Consider the following 21,992-nt stretch of genomic DNA (forward strand, 5'->3'; position numbering starts at 1 on the left):
TGTTGAAATATGACCTGTTGCCCACTCCAGGGCTTGACTGGACTGTTGGATTTGTTTTTTCAGTACTCTCATTTTATTCTTATCGCAGTCCATCCTTTCAGTCAGTCGTTTAACGGCGCATCCTTCAAGGGATACCCCGATCTTGTCACTCATTACCCCTGAACCAACCCCCTTGAAGCCACCATGCACACCATTCACAGTCTTTTGTTGGCGCTGGCCAGCTTGGCAGTCCTTGTGATGGCCGAGGGAAACGTTCTTTTCCCGTACATGTACGGGCTGAACTATACCGAGTACGACGAGGCAAAGAAGCTCGGTCTAACACGTACGTGGGTTGCTATTCCGGTTGGACGAGACCGTAACTGACAAGTCCGAAAGCGTATGCCTGCAAGTCGGAAGACGAATGGAACAAGATGACCACGGCCGACTTTGCCAAGTACAAGTCTATTATTGTCCCGGACTGCCTTTGCAACACAAGCCTGGGCACGATCAAGTTCCTGGACAATACCAAGAAGGTCTGGTCGCCTGCCGTCACGGGCAACATGGTGCTCATCGGGACGGACCCCTCTTACCATTCCAAGTGGTACAAGCTCGCCGGTGCGTCGGCTATGATCCGGGATTCCATCAGCCTTGCTTCCACGGGCAAGAATGGCACCGGCATGTACTTTTCGCTGTCATGCTACTACCAGAGCAACGCAGCTCCGACCACCATCGAGGCTCTGTCGGAGATAGGCGTCTTTAAAGTCCGGGGCAACTTGACATGTCTGAACAAGGTGCACATTGTCGCCACGGACGATTCGATGACGTCCCTTACCGATGAGATGGCGAGCAACTGGAACTGCAGTGCTCATGAGGTGTTTGCGGAGTACCCTACCGAAGGGAATGGCGCCTTTGAGCCCTTGGCGATCGCGCTCAACACGACTGGCCTGGGGCAGCGGACCTTTGCAGACGGCACGCATGGAACACCGTACATCATTGCTCGCGGCGCAACACCACTTGGCTGCGGCAACAATGTCACCGAGGCAGAGTACAACGAGGAATGTGATTATGGCAAGGCCGTCAACGGGATGCCAGATAGCCTCTGCTCGTCATCTTGCAAATGCCTGTTTGGGATGATATCGCCTGGTTTGTGTCGCGAAAACACCACGTCTAGTTCATCGACGTCGATATCGAGCAGCAGCACCACCTTCCACAACACCAGGTACGTATTTCATCTTTTGCTTGGGCTACTAGCTAACCAAAACATGGTAGCTCCATTGCCCTGAGCACCGGTTCACCCACCAACACCAGCCTCTCCACCAGCATGCTCTACACCAACACCTCCTCCCCGCAAACCAAAACCAGAAAACCACCCGTGACCATCACAGTCTGGCCTTCTAGACCCCCATGGGTTTCTTCCTCAAGCCAAGCCCCAACTCCAAGCACTGCATCATCCAACACCACCAGGAGCGACCCCGATACGCCAACCGTCATCGTTACCGCCTCCTGGCCCCCATCACCAAGCTCGGATGTCGCCACGGACGCGGAGCCGGGCACGGTCATCATCACCGCCTCTAACGATCCCGGCTCAGGGTCGCCGTCATTTACCACCTCGACACCACCCGCCCCATCCAGCTCACCGAGCAACTCTGATGACTCCAGTGGCTCCCCAGAGACAGTTGTCGTCACCGCCTCGAATAATGCCACTGAATCTGAACCTGGGACGGTGACGGTTTTGCCTCCCTCGGAAACACCAACAGGGTCGATGGGAGGCACATCATCTGTCTCTTACCCAACAGTAACAGTAACAGCCGGCGGTCCGGACAGTGGGGGGCAAGTCTCCTCCGCAGCTTCAGGCTCTGATACCCCCCCGGTGACGGTCACGGCTACGGCCGAAGTGCCAGGAGTGCCTGCTGATGGGCAGATTCCGACGCTTTCGGACACGACGTCTTATCCGCCTGGGACTGATGAGCCGAGTTGGTCTTTGACGACGACGACGGGGAGCGAACCGCAGGTTACATTGACTTTGAGGCCTTCTGGGGAATCGGGGTCCGGTGGTGCAAGTGGGTCTGAGACGGGGACTATGGGAGGTTCTTCATCACTGGGATTGGATTCATCCATGACTGGTTCCGGAACAATGTCTGGCTCGGGGAAGCCAACCGTGACTGTGTACCCGAGTGGTCAGACTTCTGGCGGGGGAGATGGGAATGGGCCGGGGGCTAGCTCTGCACCGGGGGTCAGCTCTACACCGGGGCTTAGCTCCGCACCGGGAAGTTCGTCTTCGGGTGGGGATGTATCTGGGACGGCGTCGGGAAAGTCACAGTCGACGGTTACTGTTTATCCCTCTGGTCAGAGTTCTGGCGCTGGGGGTGGTGATAGCCCGGGGGTTAGTCCAGCACCAACAACTGCTTTAAGCTCATCTCGAACAACGGTTACCGTCTATCCTTCTGGTCAGTCTTCGGGTGGTGGAGATCTTGGAAACGGACCAAGTGCCAGTTCGGCATCTGAAAGTGCCTCAGGTTCGTCTCGATCAACAGTAACGGTCTATCCTTCTGGTTCGTCCTCGGGCGGAGGAGATTCTGGCAATGGACCGGGTATCAGCGAGACAAGATCTACCAAGACCATGACGGTTGGTGAAAGCTCCGTGACAGCGCCCGGAGCTCCTGATTCTTCGAGCTCGACGAACAGAGGGTTGGGGAGTACGAGCTACATAAGCGGCAGCCTGACAAACACCGCCACGGGAGGGGGTGGTATGGGGACCGCAAGCGGGACGTCTGCGGTGTCTTCAGAGACGGGTGCTTCCGATCCTTTGAGTGGGAGTTCGACTGGCGGCACTGGGTCGGCAACCGGGTCGGCAACTGGGTCTCCCGGAACTTCTGGCTCTGGTGGTCCTGCCTCATCTGACTCGGCTACAGGCGGTGCCTCTGGCTCTGGCACCCCGGGTTCACCAAGCTCTTCCGGTTCACCAAGCTCCTTCACTCCATCAAACCCCCCCAGTCTAACAGGTTCAATCACGACATCAACACTATCCGCCACACCCAGCACCCAGTCCAGCAGCGTTTCCACCTCTGGAACAGCCTCAGCCCCATCATCAAACCAACCCTCTGGTTCCAGCTCAGAAACCTCATATTCTCCCGGAGACACCTCCGCCACCTCCTCCAACCAAGGGGGCACCACCACCAGCACACAAACAACATCCAACTCCGGCAGCCTATCCGGGTCAAACATACCTCTTCCCACATCAGACTGCGACTCCCTCTCCCCCTCCCCCTCCCCAACATCACAATGCGACACCTGGATCGGAATAGAAATAATCCACATCATCGAAATAGTCGAAATCTGCCCCTCCGGCTCAACAGGTACCCTCCCCTTCCCTTCCCCCTCCCTCCCCTCCCTCCCTTTTTTTTTTTTTTTTTCATTCTTTTTTTTCACCATCATACTAACCCAACCACAGTGACGGAAACAAAAACAGAACACCTCTCCACCCTCACCCGCCCCATCTGCGCCACACCAACCCCCTCCCAACCATGCTACCCCTGCATCTTCGGCACACCCTCCGCTTCAGACGACAACTTCACCGTGACGGTGACGTCCTGCCCGGCGAACCCAAAGACTACGGTCACGGTCACGGCGCAGATGTGTAGCACTTGTACTGTGACTACGTGGGTGGGGACCGTGCCGGGGCATACTCCTGGGGGGGAGTGTCACGGCTGCTTGCCTCATGCTAGTTCGACGGTGACGGAGACGGCTGCTGTCGAGACTGCTACCGAGGTGGTGACGCTGGGGAGTGTGGTGTCTGACCCAGCTGCTACCAGTTCTTCTGCTATCGGTGGTGGTGGTGGTGGTGGTGGTGGTGGTGGTGGTGGTGGAGAGGGTTACGGTCAGCCACCCCCGGCATCAGTCCCTCGCCCGGTGGCCACCGCCAGCTCTGTCCCTGCCGGTGGTTACGGTCCTCCCCCGCTGCCGGATGTTCCTGTTGATGGGGCGACAGCGAGCGATTATGCCCCGTACAAACCCTCGTCGACCAGCTTTGTGGTTACTGCTGCTGGGGTTGGAAGGAGGGGCCACCGTGCTGTTACGGGTGTGCTTGCTGGGCTGTTGGGGGCGGTCATGGTTATGTAATATTTGCACTTTGTTTTGATGGTGTGTGGTGGTGATCTAGGGTGGATGGATGTTGCTGTTTAGCAAGCTGTAATAATATTTCTTCTCGTCAAAAATTCGATGACCAAGGTAGAATCTCGGGTGGCAAATCATCTGGTGGCTCTGAAACGTTGATATCACTGCTTGCATTGGGGACAACATGAAGCAACTGATCATAAAGTGATACCCATTTCATGAACGTGTAGCACCCACAATCTGTCTGTGGGCGACCAAGGTAGGTAGGTAGATAGGTCACAAAGCCAAAGCTAAATCTCAAGGAACGTGGCACCTCCCCTTCAGCCTGCCGTGTGTATATGTGTTCCCATCGAGCATGTCCATGTTTGTCTGCTCAAGGTTGTCGTCATGTGAGCCTCTTAGAGCTCGGCATCGTTCTGGGCCTTGCGCTGGTCAAAGACTCTGAGGGTCTCCTCGGCAGCCTTGAGACCAGAGAGGACCATGGCACCAAAGGTAGGGCCTGTCATCTCATGTTAGCCGCAAATTGTTCGTGTTTATACATAGTCAAGAGGGAAAAGAAGACGCACCCATCCTGTTGGCCCCATCAACCTCACTCAGCTCCATACCACCAACCACCAACCCAGGCACAATCTCCCTCGTCCTCTTCACAATCGCATCCTCAGCCTTGCCCATATCCAACCCCCTCATCCCGCCCAGCTCCTCGATCTGCTTCATGCTGACCAGTCTCTTGACGCTAAAAGCGCCAAACGGCCCGTCGTGACCAGTCATGGAAACGACAACGTTGGTGTTGATCGTGTTGGGGTCCATGCAGGACTGGTCATCGTGATGCATGCTCACCAGCGTCCAGTTGGTCACCACACCCGCGATCCTCACCTCCCCAGTCTCCTTATCCTGCCTGGTGATCAAATCCTCCACCGTCGTCGCGTTGAACAGCTTGACGTTGGGCATCTGAAGGACCTTGCTCATGATGGTGCTGGTGAAGAGCGCGGCGTGCTTGACGACGACATAGTCACCCTCGTCCTCGAACGGAACACCGACCTGCTCGAGGAAAAGGTGGGCAGGCTTGCGCATGACCATGGCGGAGAAGAGCTGGCCGCCGAGCCAGGCACCGCCGCCGGGAGCGACGCCGGCTTCGAGGATGGAGATCTTGAGGTCGGGGCGGAGGGTGCCGAGGACGTAGGCGCACGAGAGACCGGCCGAGCCGGCGCCGACGATGGTGATGTCGGATTCGGTGTAGGTGTCCAGGTCGTTGAAGTAGCGGCGGGTCATGGCGCGGGAGACGGTGGACTCGCGGATGGGAGCGAAGGTGAACGAGTCCCAGTTGTTGAAGAGGGCGGCGAGGTCATCCTTGATGGCGGGGGTGGGCGTGACGTCGGTCTTGTTGTCGAGATTGACTGACTTCAGGGGGTGGGTGGCCAGAACGGCGGGCTTCTGGGGAGGGGTGACGGCGGAGGGGGCCATTTTGATGGGTTGTATGTTATCTAGGGATGTTAGGGGGGAGCTCATCCTCGAAAAACAAAGGGGAGGAGCGAGAAGCATGATCCTTTCGCTGGTATTATCCAGATCAAGTTCCGAGGCCGTATGATCTCAGCCACCTCTCCCTCGTCATAATCCAGAAGATGATGAGAAGAGAAAGGGGCACCGGCTCATGCGTTCAGATAATTACCTGATGACATATTGTCTGACAAGTCTTGATCATGAGAGTGGTTCACACAACACCACCATCACCAGCGCAAAGTGACCCATTGCTTCTTCTCCTTTGAGAAAGAGGCATGATATGTACCGGTTTGTGTTTGACCTAGGCATGTATTAGTACATCCAACCAACAGCCACCTTACTACAACAGGTCAAAAACAGGGAGTGATATTTACGAGAGAAGTTGAACTGGTATCTGTTGGATGTCTGAAGTGGTCTGTCGACAGTCGCTTTGCAGAAGAGAGAAGAAGAAAAAAGAAACCTCAAACGCCCCCGGAGAAGAACCCTCCCTTTATACCCATCCACCTCCCCAAACCTCCCACTTGCAAACTCCCCCGACCAAGGTCCGTTCGAAAAGAAGGTTCCCTAGTGCCCTCTCCACACGACTCATCCAAACCCCCACGAGATAGTCCGAACCCCTCACTACCACCACCACCAAGAGGGGTTCAAAGTTTCGAGTTGAGCATCGCCCTGCAGTCTCCAACCAGTGAACATGCTCAAACCACTTAAGAAGGTGGAGTGGCCCTCGCCCCAAGTCCCAAGATGACCACTCCCCCCCGCCCCCCCTTCCTCATGACAGTCCAATGACGAGGGCCAACTCAAACCGTATTCACCACCACCCTCCTCTATCAATCAGTCATCCCCCCTCTCAATAACCCCTCCTTTTCAAGCCATTGATTGATCCCCAAACCTCAACCACGGTACCGCAAAGATCTAGACCATCAATTGATAAGAAAACATGGCAATCAGCGGATACCCACGGCCACTGGCACACTTCTCGGCTTTAGAATTGGTCAATCAGACACAAATAAATCCCCATTGCTGACTGGAAAACCGCTCACAAGAAAGCCAAAAAATGCAAGTCAATGACATACAATACAACTCTTCCCCACTTTGCTGCTTTCTTGTCAAGACCTCGCCTGCGGCTGTGACACCACCCCCCCGACTGTTTCCGCTTCACTGCGGGATCGGAGAGGCTCTTAACCGATGCGGAGGTTTCTTGTCGACCAAAAACAAAACAAACAAACAAACAAAACCAAAAAAAAAAAGTGTCGAAAACTGCCATAATGCTGCATTGGTCATGTGTTATGGCTAGGTAGATGATGACGATGACGATGACTCTTACCCGTCAAGGGTTTGTCTCAATAGATTATATACAGGTAATGTGTGTTAAGACATGGGGGTTTAGACCAAAAAAAAAAACGACAGACAGACGTGCCAATCCACCATCTCCAACAGCCAAAAAATGACCCAAACAAACGCCCCCCCCCGCCTCCCGATGTGTGTGTGGTGTCCATGTGCCAAACGACAAAAATGAAAAATCCAACGCGCAAGTAGGTATCTGTAGGTCAATAATAATATAAAAACCCCTCTCCCCTTTCCGAGATGCCGTCTCCTGGACAGCCAGCCCAGCCATATATATAATACTTTCGTACACTCTCCCCTCCGTCTTAACCAGCCCTCCTTTTGGTCAAAATGAACAACCCTCCGCCCCCCATCCAACCGCATGCACCCCAACACCACCAACACCACAATCCCCATCCTAATCAAAACAATCCCATAACAAAAAACAACAACCCAAAAAAAATAAAGAAAAAAAAAATTAAAAAAATAAAAAATAAAAAAAAATTAAAAAAATATCACCAACACCTCAACCTCTTCCAAAACCCCGGTCTCCCAATCCCCCCCTCAATATTATTCACCCCCCTCCTCCCCAACTCCTTCTCCCCCCCTTCCTCCTCCCCCCTCCGATCCGGCAACGGCGTCAACGGCTTCGTCATCCCCCTCTTATTATTCCCCATCTCATTCCCCCTCCCACCACCACCAAGCAACTCGTCCGCCTCCATCTCGGCCAACCTCCTCCCCTCCACCACCCTCCTAACAATCAACTCAAACGTCTCCTCAATGTTAACCTCCAACCTCGCACTAGTCTCCATAAACCCGCACCCCCTCCCCCTAGCCCACTCCAGCCCAACCTGCGCCGCCACCCTCCTCCCCTCCTTCAAATCGCACTTGTTCCCCGCCACAATCTTCACCGGCGGCACCATCTTATTCCCTTCCCCACCCAACCCCCCCAGATCCACCACCCCCGCCTTCCTCGCCCTCGCAGCGTTGTCCATTCTTGTTTCCGCTTCCATATCAATCAGATCGTTAAAGTACTCCAGCGCGTGCAGCGAGTCAAGACTGGTGATGTCGTAGACGAGGAGGAAGGCGTCGGAGGAGAGGTTGGAAGAGGCCCACATGCCCCGGTATTCTTCCTGCCCTGCCGTGTCGGTCAGGGAGAGGTGGTAGGTGACGCCGTCGATGCGGCGGGTGATGGAGTACGAGTCTTCGATTGTGGGGTCGTAGTCGTCTGTCCAGCTGCCTGGCTGGCCCGAGCGGACGAGGCGGAGGGTGATGGAGGATTTGCCGCAGCCGCCGTCGCCGCAGATGGTTATCGAGATGGGGATGGGGGGGTCATTTCGGGGGGAGGTGGTTGTTGTTGTTGTTGTTGTCGTTGCTGTTGTTGGAGACGACAGGTGGTGGTTGTTTGGTGGTGAGGTGAGGGAGGTGGTGGGGGTGTGGTTCATGTGGGGGGAGCGCATTCTTTCTTTCTCTTTTTGTTGTTGTTTGTGGTTGTGATTGTGGTTTTTGGTTGTGGCTGTCGGTGGTTGTTGTTGGCTTTCAAGTGTAAGCTAGCTAGCTAGCTATGTGTGGTGTCGATGGTGGGTGTGGTGGTGGTCGGCCTTGAGTAGGATAGGGGCGTCGCCAACGGTTCTTCTTGAGAATATGGGAATTTGGAAAATGCGCAAAAGGTGGTTTTGCTGGTGCGGATGGGGCGGAGGAGGTCTTGATAATAAAGTCGATCCTGGTCTAGACGGAGTGCCCGAGCATAGGCAATTTAACAAAAGTCGTTGGCTCCCCTGTCGTCAAATGTCGGGGGCGCGTGGAGTAAAAAGGGACAACTACCGCGTAGAGCAAAGCTGGTGGGGTAGCTAGCTAACTTTATGTCAACCAAGCAGACAAGCAACCAGTTTGGCCCGGACGCGACGTCACGCGCAGAAGGTGATGGATGGATGAAAACCGTTGGCAAGGGAGGAACAGAGAAAGTGGTGAGACATGTACTGAAGTGTATCCGCCGCGTCGGGTATCGAGGGAGGGGAGTGGGAGAGAGAAAAACCGGGACGAGAACGAGAAGCGAGGGTGGTGATGTTTCTTTTTTTATTTTTGTTTTTATAGTTATTTTCCTTTTTTTCTTCCTTTTTTTTTCCCTTTTTTTCCCTTTTTTTCCCTTTTTTTTTTTTTCAAACTTTCTTTTTTCTTTTCCCAATTCCCAAGATCCCGTCAATCAAAATTGGCCCGTGCCTGATAACACGTTACAAGGTGCGCGTAGGGTTTTTCTCGGGGTCCCCTGGACAAGGTGCTCGTGCGCCAGTGTGACAGTGTGCGCGGTCCTGCAGAAGGGATTGGGAAAAGATAGGTAAGTCTAGATTCTTGTATGGCCTGAGAAATAGAAAGACAATCGCTGAGTGATGGTCCATCAGGAACGCAGCCAATCATCTAAGGCCCCTGTCGCGACTGTTCCTGAATCCACTTCCACCCCACTCTCTTCGACTTCTTGACGGCGGTGTCCATCTCCAAAAGAGGGGCTTTCAGCCTTGAAAATTCGACTGGAAATTCCCCATTGATTCCAACGCTAGATATCGGCGTTCCCTTTCTTCCAAGAAAGATTGGTTCAGAACATCACCATCCAACGGCCCCTAAACGCATAAATGCGTGCGCGCCGATGCTTCGGGCCTTAATTGGACCTTCCCGGCCTATAGCAAGAAACATTTCTCCCCTCCTTTTCCGGACAAGTTCACCACCAACACAGCAATCATCTCCTCCCCCCGCCCCAAAATATGGCCAGCGATGAGGTCATCTTGCGACAGTTCGGCTGTTGAGCCGATGCTGACCCCAGGACCCCCCCGTTGTCTCCGAATCCCGGATCCTCGGCTACCTTACGTACATACGCCGCCGTGCCGGGACCGCTCCAGCATGGCCTGCGGGATGAAAGAACGTGGAATGCGGGTGGGTGGACCTCGGCGTATGCACCCGCAGCAGGCTCTTCCCTGATGACTACAAAAAAATCAAAATCTCTCTCTCACTCTGTATTTTCGATACCTTACTTTGACTTGTCTGACTGAACCCCAACCCTGTACTTTGACATCGAACCATCCAGCAAAACAAAGATGAACGGAACCAACGGGGTCAAGAAGCAGACTCTCAACAGGGCATCCGAGGTGGAACATGTGAGTTGTCCATCTACAATGTAAACGTGTCGATTGCAAAAGCTGATCATGTGCTTGTGCTGTGCAGCTCGTTGATGCTGTGAAATCCTTAATCATCCCCTTCATTCAGGCCGCCGATGATGCTGTGCCATCCAGGGCTGCCGGGGAACTGCTCCCAAACAGGAACGGTGTCGTCTGTAATGCCCTAGTCGAGTCCAAGAGACCGGAAGAGCTGGTCAAGGAATTGGCCTTGTCTCTCCCTCAAGTAGGCCGTGGCGAGGAGGGTCTCTTGCAGACGATCCAAGATGTCCTCAAGCACAGCGTCAACACCTGGGACCAGGGGTTCATGGACAAGCTGTATGCCAGCACCAACCCCGTATGTTGCTGCTATAAAACTTTTATTCGTCAGTCATCTAACTCGGTTACACAGGTCGGCGTCATCTCCGAGCTCGTCCTCGCCGTCCTCAACACAAATGTAAGTTGTCTCCCCCTCATCTCACCCATCATCCATCCATTCCTAACCCCCTCCCAGGTCCACGTCTACCAGGTCTCCCCAGCCCTGGCAGTAATAGAAAAGCACACCGCCAAAACCTTCGCCTCCCTCTTCGGTTTCAACGGTCCCCGCGCCGGCGGCGTAACCTGCCAAGGCGGCTCCTCCTCCAACCTCACCTCCATAGTCATCGCCCGCAACACCCTCTACCCCGAATCCAAACTCAACGGCAACTCCGCCGCCTCCAACGGCCCCTTTGTCTTGTTCACCTCCTCCCACGGTCACTACTCGGTCGAAAAAGCCGCCGTAACCTGCGGCTTCGGCTCCTCCTCAGTCTGGACCGTCCCCGTCGACGCCAGCGGCAGGATAATCCCCTCTGAACTCCGCCGCCTCGTCCAAAAGTCCCTCGACCAAGGCTTCACCCCCTTTTACGTCAACGCCACCGCCGGCACCACCGTCTTGGGGAGCTACGACCCCTTTGAGGAAATCTCGGCCGTCTGCAAGGAGTTCAACCTCTGGATGCACATCGACGCCTCGTGGGGCGGCCCGGCCATCTTTTCCGCCGCTCACAAGCACAAGCTTGCCGGCAGTCACCTTGCCGATTCCCTGACTGTGAACCCGCACAAGATGCTCAACTGTCCGGTCACGTGCTCGTTTCTGCTGGGGCCGGACATGTCGGTTTTCCACAAAGCAAACACCCTTCCGGCGGGGTACCTCTTTCACAGCTCGGCTCCGTCTGACGTGTGGGATTTGGCGGATTTGACGCTCCAGTGCGGGAGGAGGGCTGATTCGCTCAAGCTGGCGCTGGCGTGGATTTACTACGGGGCGGAGGGGTTTGGGAGGCAGATCGAGGCTGCTTTCGAGCTGGCGGCGTATTTTGCCGGGTTGCTGGAACGGAGCGGGAACTTTGTGCTGGTTAGTGAGAACCCGCCGCCGTGCTTGCAGGTTTGTTTTTATTATGCGCCTGGGGGGAGGCTGAGGGGGACGGGGGAGGGGAACACGGAGGTCACGAGGGGGATGGTGGAGAGGTTGGTGAGGAGGGGGTACATGGTTGATTACGCGCCGGATGTGAGCGAGGAGAGCAGGGGGAGCTTCTTTAGGGTGGTGGTCAATGCTCAGACGTTGAGGGGGACGGTGGAGGGGTTGGTGAAGGGGTTGGAGGCGGTGGGGAGGGAGGTGGTGCCTCAGTAGAGGGTGGGATGCGCGATCAGGCGAGGGGTAGATGGGGTGTGGTATGTAGAGGAAAAGATAAGGGGTAGATGGATGTGCTTGACAGGTCTGTTTGAGGGCCTGGTAGATAGATACCTTGCAAGAGGAACCATAGCGGATTCGATATATTGGGAAACAGGGTGGCAGATAGCTGCAAACAGTCATGGAGCAAACGGAGGTATGCCTGAGGGGGAGCCGTAAAGCTCCCCCTCATTGTTCGTTACCCACTCACCAAATCGGTACCTCTTTTGCAGGTAAGTAGGTGCCACTTGTTTACCTTTCAAAATATCGACTCCTCGACTTCCCATCTCTTGCCACTTTCATCACCCAACCTTTCTCCTCCCAACACCACGACCTTCAGCCCTTCCTGACCCAGCAAGCCTTGATCTCAAATCGACTCGCATTGTCTGTCCTCTGCCACGTCAGTGGATGATGGCTTCAACAATTCCCAGTAGGCTCACCAGGGTTGGATGGCCTCTGGTGAGACGTCCAAGCTTCCGACCATCACTGCGAGCGCACATCGTCCCGAAAATCAGCCGCTTGGCTGCCGCGTAAGTGAATGTCTATGTGTAGGGGACGACGAGAAGATGCTGACAAAGCAGAATTAGCAGACCTGGCATACTGGGCAGAACAACAGCAAACACTCTCTTTTCCGCCACTTTTCTCCGGCCGTTTCACTACAGCGTCTCCCACAGCAGTGCCTGTGACTTCAACCGCCCTTGCCGCTGCTCTGGTAGTATGAAGGACAACCGGCAACCCTATTGCGAGATTTGCAAAGTTAACCCTACTGCTCACCAAGACGCAGCATTTGCCCGAGACTGGAAGGGTATTCCCGGCTACAGAGTTTCACTTCCTACTGTGATCAATGCTGGGGGGGAAAAACTAAAACTGGGAAAAGCAGCGACTCGAGAGAGAGTGGAGACAGAAACATGGCGACGACGCAGTGTTGAGCACGAAAGAGGCACAATCATGCGAATGGAACCGGGAGGAGAAACGTCAGTTCTCGACAGTAATAGCAATGACATCTCCTTGATGGCCTTCGGGGGGAACTCTTGATCACAAAGGTCCGCGGGAGGCATGCGTGTGACGAGAAACGGGTTGATACCATCGACTTTTAATCATGGATACAAGATGCGATGATGATCATTGTCGGATTGGCGCGTGTGGGCGTCTTGTGGGGAAATGAACTACACTTCCTTGTTGATGCATAGATGGCAGCTGGTTTGGGAGTGTCGAAGGGGTGTCTTGTAGACGTAAGACGAAGATTCGAGGTATAACCGATGGCCAAGACCTCACAAGCCAGGTTGAATGAAGGGTTCTTGCTTACAGACCAGGAAGAAAATAGCAGGCACACGGATTGGAAGACAATAAGTTCACGACACGGCTTTCACGAGATCAGATGGACATCAAACATGATCCCCCAGATCTCCCGCCAAGCCAAACCGTGATGGACGAGCGGGTCAACTCAGGTGTGTTTGCCAATCTTGGCTGTGGTATGGATATCAAGACACCAAAGTGGTGGCACTCTTTGTCGAGAGAGAAGCGGACACCAGAGCTGGGGATGGAAAAAGGTGGGGAGGAGGTGGGTGTGTGAAAAGCAAAGAGTGGACAAGATGGATATTCAATCTGTGGTTGCTTCTGGTTGGAAGGGCGGGATTTTGCTTCATGAGGACCGGTATCCAAGAGAGTAACAGGTATGGCGACCAGACCAGACAGTTGGGATTCTTCATGATGGAACAAAACAAAAGTTGAGCAGACTTGGACTGTGATCATCCGTCTATTTCGCGAGAAAAGCAGCCGAGAGAATGACCACAACTGCAGTAGAAAAGCCGACGAATGCTGTGTGTTGTCCGATGACTTACAAGCCCCCCACCCCCGCAAACATCATCCCCCAAAACCCCGTGTCACCCTTAACCTTCCCAAATCCCAAACCTAAACCCATTTCCCAGCGCCAAATCCCATGCATGTCACATCATAACCCTGCCGTAGCTGTATTACTTGTATCATCATCCCCCCAAACTCGTCTATTCCCCATCTGGCCATCTATTCCCTCCCCTGCTGCTCCTCAACCCACTCCCTCCACTCCTTGTAACCCTCATACTCCAACTTCTCCTTCCGCCCCTGATACCTCACAACCTTCAAATCCACCCCCTCCCACCCCTCCTCCCTCCCCGACCACCCGGCCTTCCTCATCAAGCTGACCAACGTCTCCTCCTTTGTCCACCCCTGCTCGGTAGCCACGTCGGGCAAATACGTAGCCCCGTACCGTCTCCCCCGCTCATAGAAACTGATCCTGATCCCGTGCTTCCCCAGCTCCCAATCCATCTTATCCTTTGCATCCTCAAAGTCCGTGAGCAAGGTAACAGCAACCTGCAGCTTTGGCAGCTCCGACGGCGAAATCGGATGGAACCTGCTGTCCTGCAGGGCCGAAATCAGCGCGTAAGAGGAGAGCCCTGTGGCGAGGGGTTGGGGTTCGAATGTGCCGATGCAGCCGCGGAGGATGTACCCGTGGCGGGGGTGGTTCGTGTTCCAGGTTATGAAGAGGGGGCTGCTGGAAGCGACCTCTTCTCCTTCTGGGGGCGCAGGGGAGGAGGAGAGGGATGTTGCTGGGGTTGAGGAGGTTAGGGAGAGGGAGCTCGAGGAGGAGGACGTGGACGAGGAAGATGAGGCTGCCAGCCGGCGGAGGGCGGGGGATTGTTTTACTGCTGCCTCGCTGCTGCTGCTGCTGCTGCTTGCCTCGGATGTTGTTGTTGCTGCTGCTGGTGTTGTTGATGAAATGTATTCGGCCCATGATTTCTTGATTTGGTCGAGGGTCATGGGCTTGCGGCCTTGGAGCTCGGCGGCTAGGGTTTCGAAGCAGTAGAGGCAGTGTTCGACTGATGCCATTTTGGGTGGTTATTGCTTTGTTGTCGTTGTTGTTGTTGTTTTTATTTGTTGTTTTTTTGTTTGTTTCTTGTTTGTTCGTTTTTTATTTGTTTTTTGGGTATTTCTGACGGCGGTTAGAAACTGACGACGAAAAAAAAAAGAAAAAAAAAGAGGAAACATATAAGTTTCCGGCCCGCCGTCAGGGCCCAAAATCAAGAAAGCTGCTGGCGAAGGCGGTGGCACATCCGGACGGTTTCCAGGAGAGGCGGGGGAATGGAGGGGGCAATCGATCCGGGGAGTGGTGGATAGAGACTAGACCAGAGAGGGGGGGGGGCGTTGCAGTTCAACGGCTGGGAGACACACACTGCCGTGACAGGGGCGGTACTCGTAGCCGCTGGCCCCACCCATGGAATTTTGTTTCTCGGGACGAGTCGGTCCAGTGTTCCCACGCGCGCGCTGAAGTTGGCCAGCTGCCGGTCGTGATCTGTTGACCTGGGAAAGTTTGGGATGAATCTAGGAACTTCTGGTTGTTTGAGCGCAAATGACGAAGGGAGAACCTTGATGTCCACCAGCGGGTCTTCTGGCAGACTCCACACTCTCTGACGCACCCCCGTCATGCATTTGGCCATGCTCTTTTGCTTGTGTTTGAGTACCTGCAATCGGCAGCTGTCGCCTTTCTGTCCTGTTTATGTCCTGCCTCATCACAAAAACCCTTTGTCTCTCTACAGTCGGGTCCAACAAGAGCCCATCACCTACCTCAATTCCCGAGGCGACCGCAAACAATGGCCCTCGACTGGCCAGCACGTGGTCGATTGGTCGATTCATCCGGCCTCTCAGCTTCTTGATGTTGAGGGGGTTGATAACAGCAGCGCCAAGTCTTGAAACAAGGGGAAAGCCCCGACACCTGTCCACCCGCTGTCTCTTGGAAACACCACGACTGCCAGTTCTCCATCATCTTGCAGGTGCTTGTCATTTTGCTGAGCACCGGCGCACGCACAGGGCAGGGAGCTCTGGCAAAGCTGTGCGATGCTGTGGCTCACAGACACGGAAGCCCACTCCGCCATCTGGAACGTCCCAAGCCCGGCTCGCCGTCTTCCGGCAGCTCTTCCCAGCTTCGGCGTCCCTTTTGCCAATGCAACCCCCCGAAGCGGACACGCTGCCGGTTTCAACCCCTGGATCAGAAAAGCTTCATTCCCCTAGCTCCCTTTTCTACGTCGCTTTGTTTCGTGCCATTCGCAACAAGCTTAACGGCTTGACAACGAGAGGCTAACAACCGGCCCTTCCAAGAAGGTCTAGATTCAGCGCCTGGACCGGCGCTTCTAGATGTCTTGGGAGATGTGGTATCTTCTGTTGACTTGATACTCGCATCCCCAGCAGCACATCCCAAAGAGCAACTCCCGGCTTGCTTACCCCGTGTTTGCCATGAAGCCCTCGTCTCAAGTGTGTACGTGTTTGGATTCGCGGGTGTGGCGCATGCTGATTAGGGGGGAGATCTGCTCACAGATCTCCTTGCGTACCGCTTGCCCCTTCTGAAACACACGGTTCGTCCATCAACCATCGTGGATCCTGATCTGCCACCAAAGAAAATACAAATATCAATGCCGTTGCTCCCCTCCCCGATCCCGTGTCTTGTCCCTTTTCTCTCTCCATCCCGCTAGCTTGTTCAACCTTTTGGCCGTGTTTTATTTTCCGTCTTCTTCTTCTTCTTCTTCTTCAAGTCTGCATATTTTCATCTGCTCGTCGCCGGTCGACATTATCTTACTTCCTTTCGTCTCTCCCGACATCAACATACTCAACAAAACCCAGTCAACATGAAGTTCATCGCCGCCGTCCTTGCTCTGGCCACTGTTGCCTTTGCCTACCCCACCGTCAACATGAATGGTGAGTTAAGAGTCAGGAGGGGTGGTGGCAAAAATCTACAGGCAGACACACTGACCGACTCTTATCTAGCCCCGGTCAAGCGTCAAAACATTGTCACCGCCGACGTCTCGGCCCCGGCCATGACCGATGCCTCTGGCAACGTCGTTCCGTTTGACGCCACCAGAGTTGACCAGGCCCGCCGCAAGCTCTAAGAAGCTTCCACAAGCACACAGTAACAGCACATTGTGGGCCTGCCAAACACCAAACATGACGGCCCAGCACAGCCCATATAATGAACGGCTCTACTTTATGACTCTTTGATTGGGGGAAAACAATGGGAAACGGAACTTTATCGGAAAGGAAGGGGATAGGAGGGGGGGGACAGCCACAACATCTTTATCTTTCAGCGCCGGATAACAGGAACCTCTCTGGGCAGATTTATTTTTTTGGCTTGCTTGCTTTTTGGGGTGGATGTTTTGGGGGAAAATAAAACACATTTTTCCTTGGCCTTTTTTGGCGGGGGCATCACTTCATTATATCCTAACCTGAACTCCTTGCTCCGTGAACCAAAAATCATCGACAAAACTCCTGGTATCCAAAACAAACCTCCTGCCAGCATCACCTCAACAACCCCTCCCTCGTCCTCCCTGCATCCTCCCTCTCCTCAAGCAATCACCTCCGTCCTCCAACTCTGCTGCCTAGAAACATGAATCTCCGGCACAGCCATGTGCACCACCCCCGCGTTGCGCACCACGCTGCCACTTCGCCCGGTCATGCTGCTGCTCGGACTGACATCACTCCCTACTTGCCCGCCAGCAGCCCAACCAAGCTCCCCGCTCGGCGCCCTGTCAATCTCCCTCTCCAACCCGGTCCCACTGGGCGAGATCTCTCTGACTGTGACACCCGTCCTGCCTGACGCCACCGAGCCGTGTTGTTCAGAACTGAGGTGACCGGGTCTGGGATTCACATGACGTGTCCCACTTCCCCTCCCCACTGACACGACGATCCTCACTCTCCACCGTCCTGGCGTAATCATACCTGTAACTGGCACTATCCCGATCATAAGGCTTGACAATCCCCGTGATCCTCCCCGCGGCTCCAGCCATAAAAATCCCCGGTTCCGCACGCTTAACCTCGTCAGTGAGGTGATATTGTTCGTATTTTCTCGACTCCCTGTGCTTGAGGACCGCGTACGCAAACGAAGACAACGAAGCAGCAAGAAGACCACAGTCAAGACTGAGCCCGATGGTGGGGTAATGCCCATCTAGCTGTCGCAAATGGGCTACAACATCGAGACCCAACACGGCAAGCGAGAGCACAAGTTTGACGAGGTTGGTGGAGAGGAGGAGGAAGGGGGTGAGGCGGGAGGTGATGAAGCGCGCCAGTTCGAGGATTGTGAGGAGGAGGGAGAGGAGGTTGAAGAGGATGTTTGTTGCTTCCCATCTACGCGTTGCGAGCAAAATGTTAGAGGGTGATGGGCGGGAGGGGGGCAGACATACACTACTTCGACCATGGGAATGGAACCGTTCTTCTTCTCGGCCGAGTAATGCTCGAATGTTTCTGCGAGTCGGTAGGCGAATATACCCATGAGGCAGAGGAGGATGAGGATCTGGAGGAGCCAGGAGGGGAAAAGGAGTGAGCGGCGCCACCGGGAGCGGTCGTGTTGGAAGGCTTCGAGGTCGAGTTTGTTGACCATTTTTGACTGTTTTAACAGCTACGCGACGACAATATCCAAAGCAATGATATTCGACAAAACTCTCAAGTTCTCCAAAGTCTTGTTATCCCATTCCAATTCATAAATATAAAACCCTCTCAAAATCCCAGCCGCAAGATGGTTGGGGCGGGGGACAGAGACAGAAAAGTCCAACCAAGTATCAGGCTGATGTTACTGATGCTGCTGCTGCTGTGTTTTGCCCGTGGCCGTATGTTTGTTGGCTATCAGGCTTATGTCGTGTCGTCGTCGGGTTCCGACGTTTGGTTTCGCACAATTCTCCCAATAATTCGCAAACAAAAAGCTTCATCCAATATATTCATCAAGAAAGAGAAGAAGTAGAAGAAGAAGAAGAAGAAAATAAAAAAGAGAACCCAAAAAGACGAAGCGACTCACACACCCGAGAGGCTGCCTCAACTTCTGCTCAGCCCTCAATCCGCCCGCCATCTTCTTTAACATCACTCACCACCCCACCACGTCCCCTCGACCGACAGCTGCTGCACGTCTTTCTTTTACTCTTCTCCAATTAAACAGCTCAGCCCCTCCTTCCGAAAGCGCGTCGTCGTCCTCTGCCTACTAGCCTGAGCCTTTTTCCCCTCTCGAGCCCAACGGCTGAGGGGTTGCAGATGTCGGTCACCTCATCATCAGGTGCGTCAAGCTCTGTTGTCAGTCCACAGCGCCCCCAGAAGGCTGTGAAGAAAGCAGCGTCCACCTTGGCTTGGCTGGAGGCCGTTGATTGGGCTGATCGCGGTGGAGTTGGCCGCTTTGGGGTAATGTGGCTTACACTGTGGGCGGATCCGGGGCTGTTGGGTTGGCGCGGGGGTTATTTTGGGGTAGCACTGCGAGGGTTATGCATTGGAAAGGTATTTTGTGTATAATTATTTGAGATTTTCTACTGTTCTTCGCTGGGAGCAATGACCGAGCATTAAGAGATCATCAAGACTGACAGACCATTCCACGGCGCGCTGGAATGGTTCCGAGATCCGGGCCGGCTCTTTGTCCTCCTCTTACTGGGTAGCATCAGCATAATAATTCTCCCACGAAAACCAGTCAAACGTCGCCTCCAACGGCCTCTTGACACCCCTATTCTGCTGCTGCTGCTGCTGCTGCTCCTCCTCCTCCTCCTCCTCCTCTCCCGCCGTCCCATCACCAACACCAAAGTCGATATCTCCTGGAAATCCCATGGGCTGGGGCACCCAACTGAGGAACCTGTCGATATCAACACCCTCTAGTGAGAATAAGTCTTGCTGGTCAGGCATCACCATCTCAGGGGGGTGCTGCGAGAGGTCCGGTTGGTCCTGCGGTTGGGAGAAGCCCGTCGGGTGAGTGACATCCTCCTGCAATGCAGAACTGAACGGTATACTTCCAGTTGTTTCGGCCACGTGCCTTCTCGCCAGCCTCAGGAATATCTCGGCCGTTTTTTGCAGCTTGGCCGTCAAATCTCTGAGGAGAGTGAGCAGCGGCTGCAGAGCAATGATGTACTCCACCACCGTCTCGAGCAGTCTGAGGTCGGAAGGCACTGTTTCCGCTCTGGGGTTGGTGACGATGTGCCCGAATACCACGAAGAAGGGGGTGAACGGGTAGTAGAGGAGATGCCTTGTCTCTGTCAGCTTGGATCCCGACCCAGTTGAAAGACAAATACGCACCATATAACCCCGTTGTAAACCGGATCCCACCCCGAAATCGTCATGGGCAAAATCCCAATCGCCTGCCTCGCGCTCTCCACCCTCAACCCCCGGTCCCCCGGCGAGTCCTTTGTCAGAATAATCAGCACATGCAGATACCGAAACTTGACCGTAAACTCATACAACCTCATCACCTTCTCCCTCTTCACATCAACCCCCGCTCCCGGCACCCCCCCTTGTCGTTCCCTCTCCACCCCCCTCCGAAACGTCTCATCCGTCTCCCTGAACCACTCCGCCAACCTCCCCTTCAAGACCTCCCTCTCCTCTTCTGTCCCCTCCCCCTTCCCCAAATACTCCAACACCCTCCCGCTCAGCTTGGCCAGCTCGACATTCCTCAGAAAGATATACCCCCCAAACTCGGCATCCACCCCCTCAACCCCCTTAGCCCTCCTCTGATCCGTCAAGTGCGGCCTGAAAGCCCCAAACCACTCCCCCCTCGGCATCTCCACCCGCTCAACATCCACCCCCTCCCACAACCCAACCTGCGATCGTCCGAACGTCAAAGCACAACACTTTTCCATGTTGTAAATCGCCCAAAACAGGGCCAAACCCCTCTGTTTTTCCTCTTCCCCTTCCCCTTCCCTTCCCTTCCTCTGCCCCCCCTCCCTCCCATAGTCTTAAGGCTTGCGCCATACGGCATAGGTGACTGCAGAGCATCCAGCTTACGTTTGGGCTCGCCGCGAAATCTTCCCCGTGAAAGCTGAGCATGGTGAAGGCTGCGATGTTTACCTTGCTGGGGTGGAGGTATAAAGACGCGTTTTGGAGGGCTAGGCGGACGTTGTGACGCCAGTGGGGGACGGAGGAGGGGAAGAGGGTGGCGGTTATGGGGGAGGAGAGGAGGAAGTAGTTTGTGTAGATTATCCAGCCGGGGCCACGGTGCCGGGGGAGAAGATGATGGTCGAGAGGAGGCGGGGGGAGGGGGGGTGAAGAAGGGGAGGCGAAGAGGGTTAAGGGGTGAATTCTGTTGGCGTCAGTTGGGGGGATCAGAAAAGGGGGTAAATGGGGGATCATACTGGAGATGATGAGGTTGCCGGTTTCAAGGGAGGGACGATGTACTGTCTGTTGTCGTGGGGGCCGAGGTCGAGGGACATGTCGAGGCGGAAGGAGGTGAGGGTGTTGGATAGGTCGGTGAGGTTTTGGAGGGCGAGGTTGTGGTCGTTGTGATCGTCGTGGTCGTCGTGGCTGGGGATGATGTTTCCCAAATGTGCGTTGGCTTCGTCGAGGGAGGAGATGGCGGGGGGCGTGATAGTGCATGTTGCTTTTGAGCGCGTTGATCTGTCTGTTTCGTCTGGTTGTTTTGCTGCCGGGTTTGACTCGGGCTTTGGCTCTTGGGAGCTCTTGGCCTCGGTGACAGCGAGCAGTTTTGTCACGGCGGCTGTGAGAGTCTGCAGCGTGGCCTCGATTCGGTCAAGTCGGTCAGGGAGAGAAGAGCTAACAAAGATGTTTGCTGGTTCCAGGGTTGCTGACGACGGAGCTGCCACCGGAGCTGCCACCGGGTCGGGAAACTGCCTGGCATAGTTGCATGGTCCAGGCCATGGCTTGCAAGCGGCGCATTTGGGAATTTCGCGGGTGCATCTTTCACTGTTAGCTTCCATCTCTGTGCTTCTAGCCTAGAGAGATGCTGACTTTGTCTTCCTCTTCTTACAGCTCTCGCACTTGATGTTGTCAGTTATGCCAGCCCGAGTCCATCTCTCATCAGAGCATTTCTTACCGCATAGCGAGCCACCTTGGGCCGACCCTCCATCTCTGCACTCGAACTATCCATCAATTTTCCACCTCACACAATACTTCAGCCAACTCGAACATCGAACATGTTGTTGAAGCAGTCTTTGTTATGCCAAGACCGTTGGATGCCTTGTTGTGTAACCAAAGCGATCTGGCCAATCAGATCATCGCAAGCACATGCCGTTGAGAAACAACAGCAGTCGTCCCTTGCTTTGTTGGGGAGTTGTTGGCCATGGTGATTTTCTCACAACGCTTCCTTGATAAGCTGTAAAAGTAAGCATGAGTATCACATACGACCATAGGCAGTTGAATACACGGGATCCCGTCCGCTCTCCCCTAGTTAAGCAATTGACCGCCAGACCAGTACTCAGGTGGGTGACCACTGGGGAATCCCTGGTGTTGTATGTTTT

The 21,992-nt window shown here is 54.6% G+C and overlaps 10 protein-coding genes across 10 annotated transcripts; 4 read left to right on the forward strand and 6 right to left on the reverse strand.

Moving 5' to 3' along the window:
• Positions 1-183: 183 nt before the first annotated feature.
• QC764_508460 (uncharacterized protein) lies at positions 184-4,098 on the forward strand (the record flags this gene model as incomplete). Its single annotated transcript, XM_062948100.1, is given in 5 exon segments — positions 184-326; positions 368-1,198; positions 1,249-3,335; positions 3,431-3,832; positions 3,848-4,098. The coding sequence occupies 5 exon segments, from the start codon at positions 184-186 to the stop codon at positions 4,096-4,098; spliced, it is 3,714 nt and encodes a 1,237-aa protein (XP_062799503.1).
• A 66-nt stretch (positions 4,099-4,164) lies between these two features.
• THI4 (thiamine metabolism-related protein) lies at positions 4,165-6,730 on the reverse strand. The gene is made up of 4 exons (XM_062948101.1): positions 6,663-6,730; positions 5,964-6,569; positions 4,659-5,890; positions 4,165-4,591 (listed from the first exon to the last, which is right to left on the reverse strand). The coding sequence occupies exons 3-4, from the start codon at positions 5,629-5,631 to the stop codon at positions 4,491-4,493; spliced, it is 1,074 nt and encodes a 357-aa protein (XP_062799504.1). The 5' UTR covers positions 5,632-5,890; positions 5,964-6,569; positions 6,663-6,730; the 3' UTR covers positions 4,165-4,490.
• Positions 6,731-7,427: 697 nt separating this feature from the next.
• Positions 7,428-8,372, reverse strand: QC764_508475 (uncharacterized protein; the record flags this gene model as incomplete). The annotated part of the gene is made up of 1 exon (XM_062948102.1): positions 7,428-8,372. One exon carries the CDS (start codon positions 8,370-8,372, stop codon positions 7,428-7,430), a length of 945 nt encoding a protein of 314 aa, XP_062799505.1.
• A 932-nt stretch (positions 8,373-9,304) lies between these two features.
• GAD2 (Glutamate decarboxylase 2) lies at positions 9,305-11,718 on the forward strand (the record flags this gene model as incomplete). The annotated part of the gene is made up of 4 exons (XM_062948103.1): positions 9,305-10,058; positions 10,126-10,413; positions 10,468-10,512; positions 10,570-11,718. The coding sequence occupies exons 1-4, from the start codon at positions 9,999-10,001 to the stop codon at positions 11,716-11,718; spliced, it is 1,542 nt and encodes a 513-aa protein (XP_062799506.1). The 5' UTR covers positions 9,305-9,998.
• A 447-nt stretch (positions 11,719-12,165) lies between these two features.
• On the forward strand, positions 12,166-12,792 carry QC764_508485 (uncharacterized protein; the record flags this gene model as incomplete). Its single annotated transcript, XM_062948104.1, has 2 exons — positions 12,166-12,287; positions 12,348-12,792. 2 exons carry the CDS (start codon positions 12,166-12,168, stop codon positions 12,790-12,792), a joined length of 567 nt encoding a protein of 188 aa, XP_062799507.1.
• Positions 12,793-13,779: 987 nt separating this feature from the next.
• Positions 13,780-14,622, reverse strand: QC764_508490 (uncharacterized protein; the record flags this gene model as incomplete). Its single annotated transcript, XM_062948105.1, has 1 exon — positions 13,780-14,622. One exon carries the CDS (start codon positions 14,620-14,622, stop codon positions 13,780-13,782), a length of 843 nt encoding a protein of 280 aa, XP_062799508.1.
• A 1,068-nt stretch (positions 14,623-15,690) lies between these two features.
• QC764_508500 (uncharacterized protein) lies at positions 15,691-16,993 on the forward strand. Its single transcript, XM_062948106.1, has 3 exons — positions 15,691-16,041; positions 16,093-16,482; positions 16,552-16,993. Exons 2-3 carry the CDS (start codon positions 16,413-16,415, stop codon positions 16,671-16,673), a joined length of 192 nt encoding a protein of 63 aa, XP_062799509.1. The 5' UTR covers positions 15,691-16,041; positions 16,093-16,412; the 3' UTR covers positions 16,674-16,993.
• QC764_508510 (uncharacterized protein) lies at positions 16,888-18,157 on the reverse strand (the record flags this gene model as incomplete). The annotated part of the gene is made up of 2 exons (XM_062948107.1): positions 16,888-17,904; positions 17,961-18,157. The coding sequence occupies 2 exons, from the start codon at positions 18,155-18,157 to the stop codon at positions 17,397-17,399; spliced, it is 705 nt and encodes a 234-aa protein (XP_062799510.1). The 3' UTR covers positions 16,888-17,396.
• A 1,022-nt stretch (positions 18,158-19,179) lies between these two features.
• Positions 19,180-20,565, reverse strand: QC764_0084370 (uncharacterized protein; the record flags this gene model as incomplete). Its single annotated transcript, XM_062940842.1, is given in 3 exon segments — positions 19,180-19,768; positions 19,819-20,434; positions 20,445-20,565. The coding sequence occupies 3 exon segments, from the start codon at positions 20,563-20,565 to the stop codon at positions 19,180-19,182; spliced, it is 1,326 nt and encodes a 441-aa protein (XP_062799511.1).
• A 299-nt stretch (positions 20,566-20,864) lies between these two features.
• On the reverse strand, positions 20,865-21,828 carry QC764_0084380 (uncharacterized protein; the record flags this gene model as incomplete). The annotated part of the gene is made up of 2 exons (XM_062940843.1): positions 21,569-21,828; positions 20,865-21,467 (listed from the first exon to the last, which is right to left on the reverse strand). Exons 1-2 carry the CDS (start codon positions 21,620-21,622, stop codon positions 20,865-20,867), a joined length of 657 nt encoding a protein of 218 aa, XP_062799512.1. The 5' UTR covers positions 21,623-21,828.
• Positions 21,829-21,992: the final 164 nt, after the last annotated feature.

The sequence above is a fragment of the Podospora pseudoanserina genome, chromosome 5 (genome assembly GCF_035222485.1).
Source record: "Podospora pseudoanserina strain CBS 124.78 chromosome 5, whole genome shotgun sequence".
In the NCBI taxonomy this organism is placed as follows: Eukaryota; Fungi; Ascomycota; class Sordariomycetes; order Sordariales; family Podosporaceae; genus Podospora; species Podospora pseudoanserina.

Bases quoted from the DNA above. Each gene is read 5' to 3' on its own strand.
- THI4 (XM_062948101.1), bottom strand. From the start codon at position 5,631: ATGCTTCTCGCTCCTCCCCTTTGTTTTTCGAGGATGAGCTCCCCCCTA. The intron at 4,592-4,658 runs GTGCGTCTTCTT...ATGAGATGACAG, and splicing joins TGATGGGGCCAACAGGATGG to GCCCTACCTTTGGTGCCATG.
- QC764_508500 (XM_062948106.1), top strand. From the start codon at position 16,413: ATGAAGTTCATCGCCGCCGTCCTTGCTCTGGCCACTGTTGCCTTTGCC. The intron at 16,483-16,551 runs GTGAGTTAAGAG...ACTCTTATCTAG, and splicing joins CCCCACCGTCAACATGAATG to CCCCGGTCAAGCGTCAAAAC.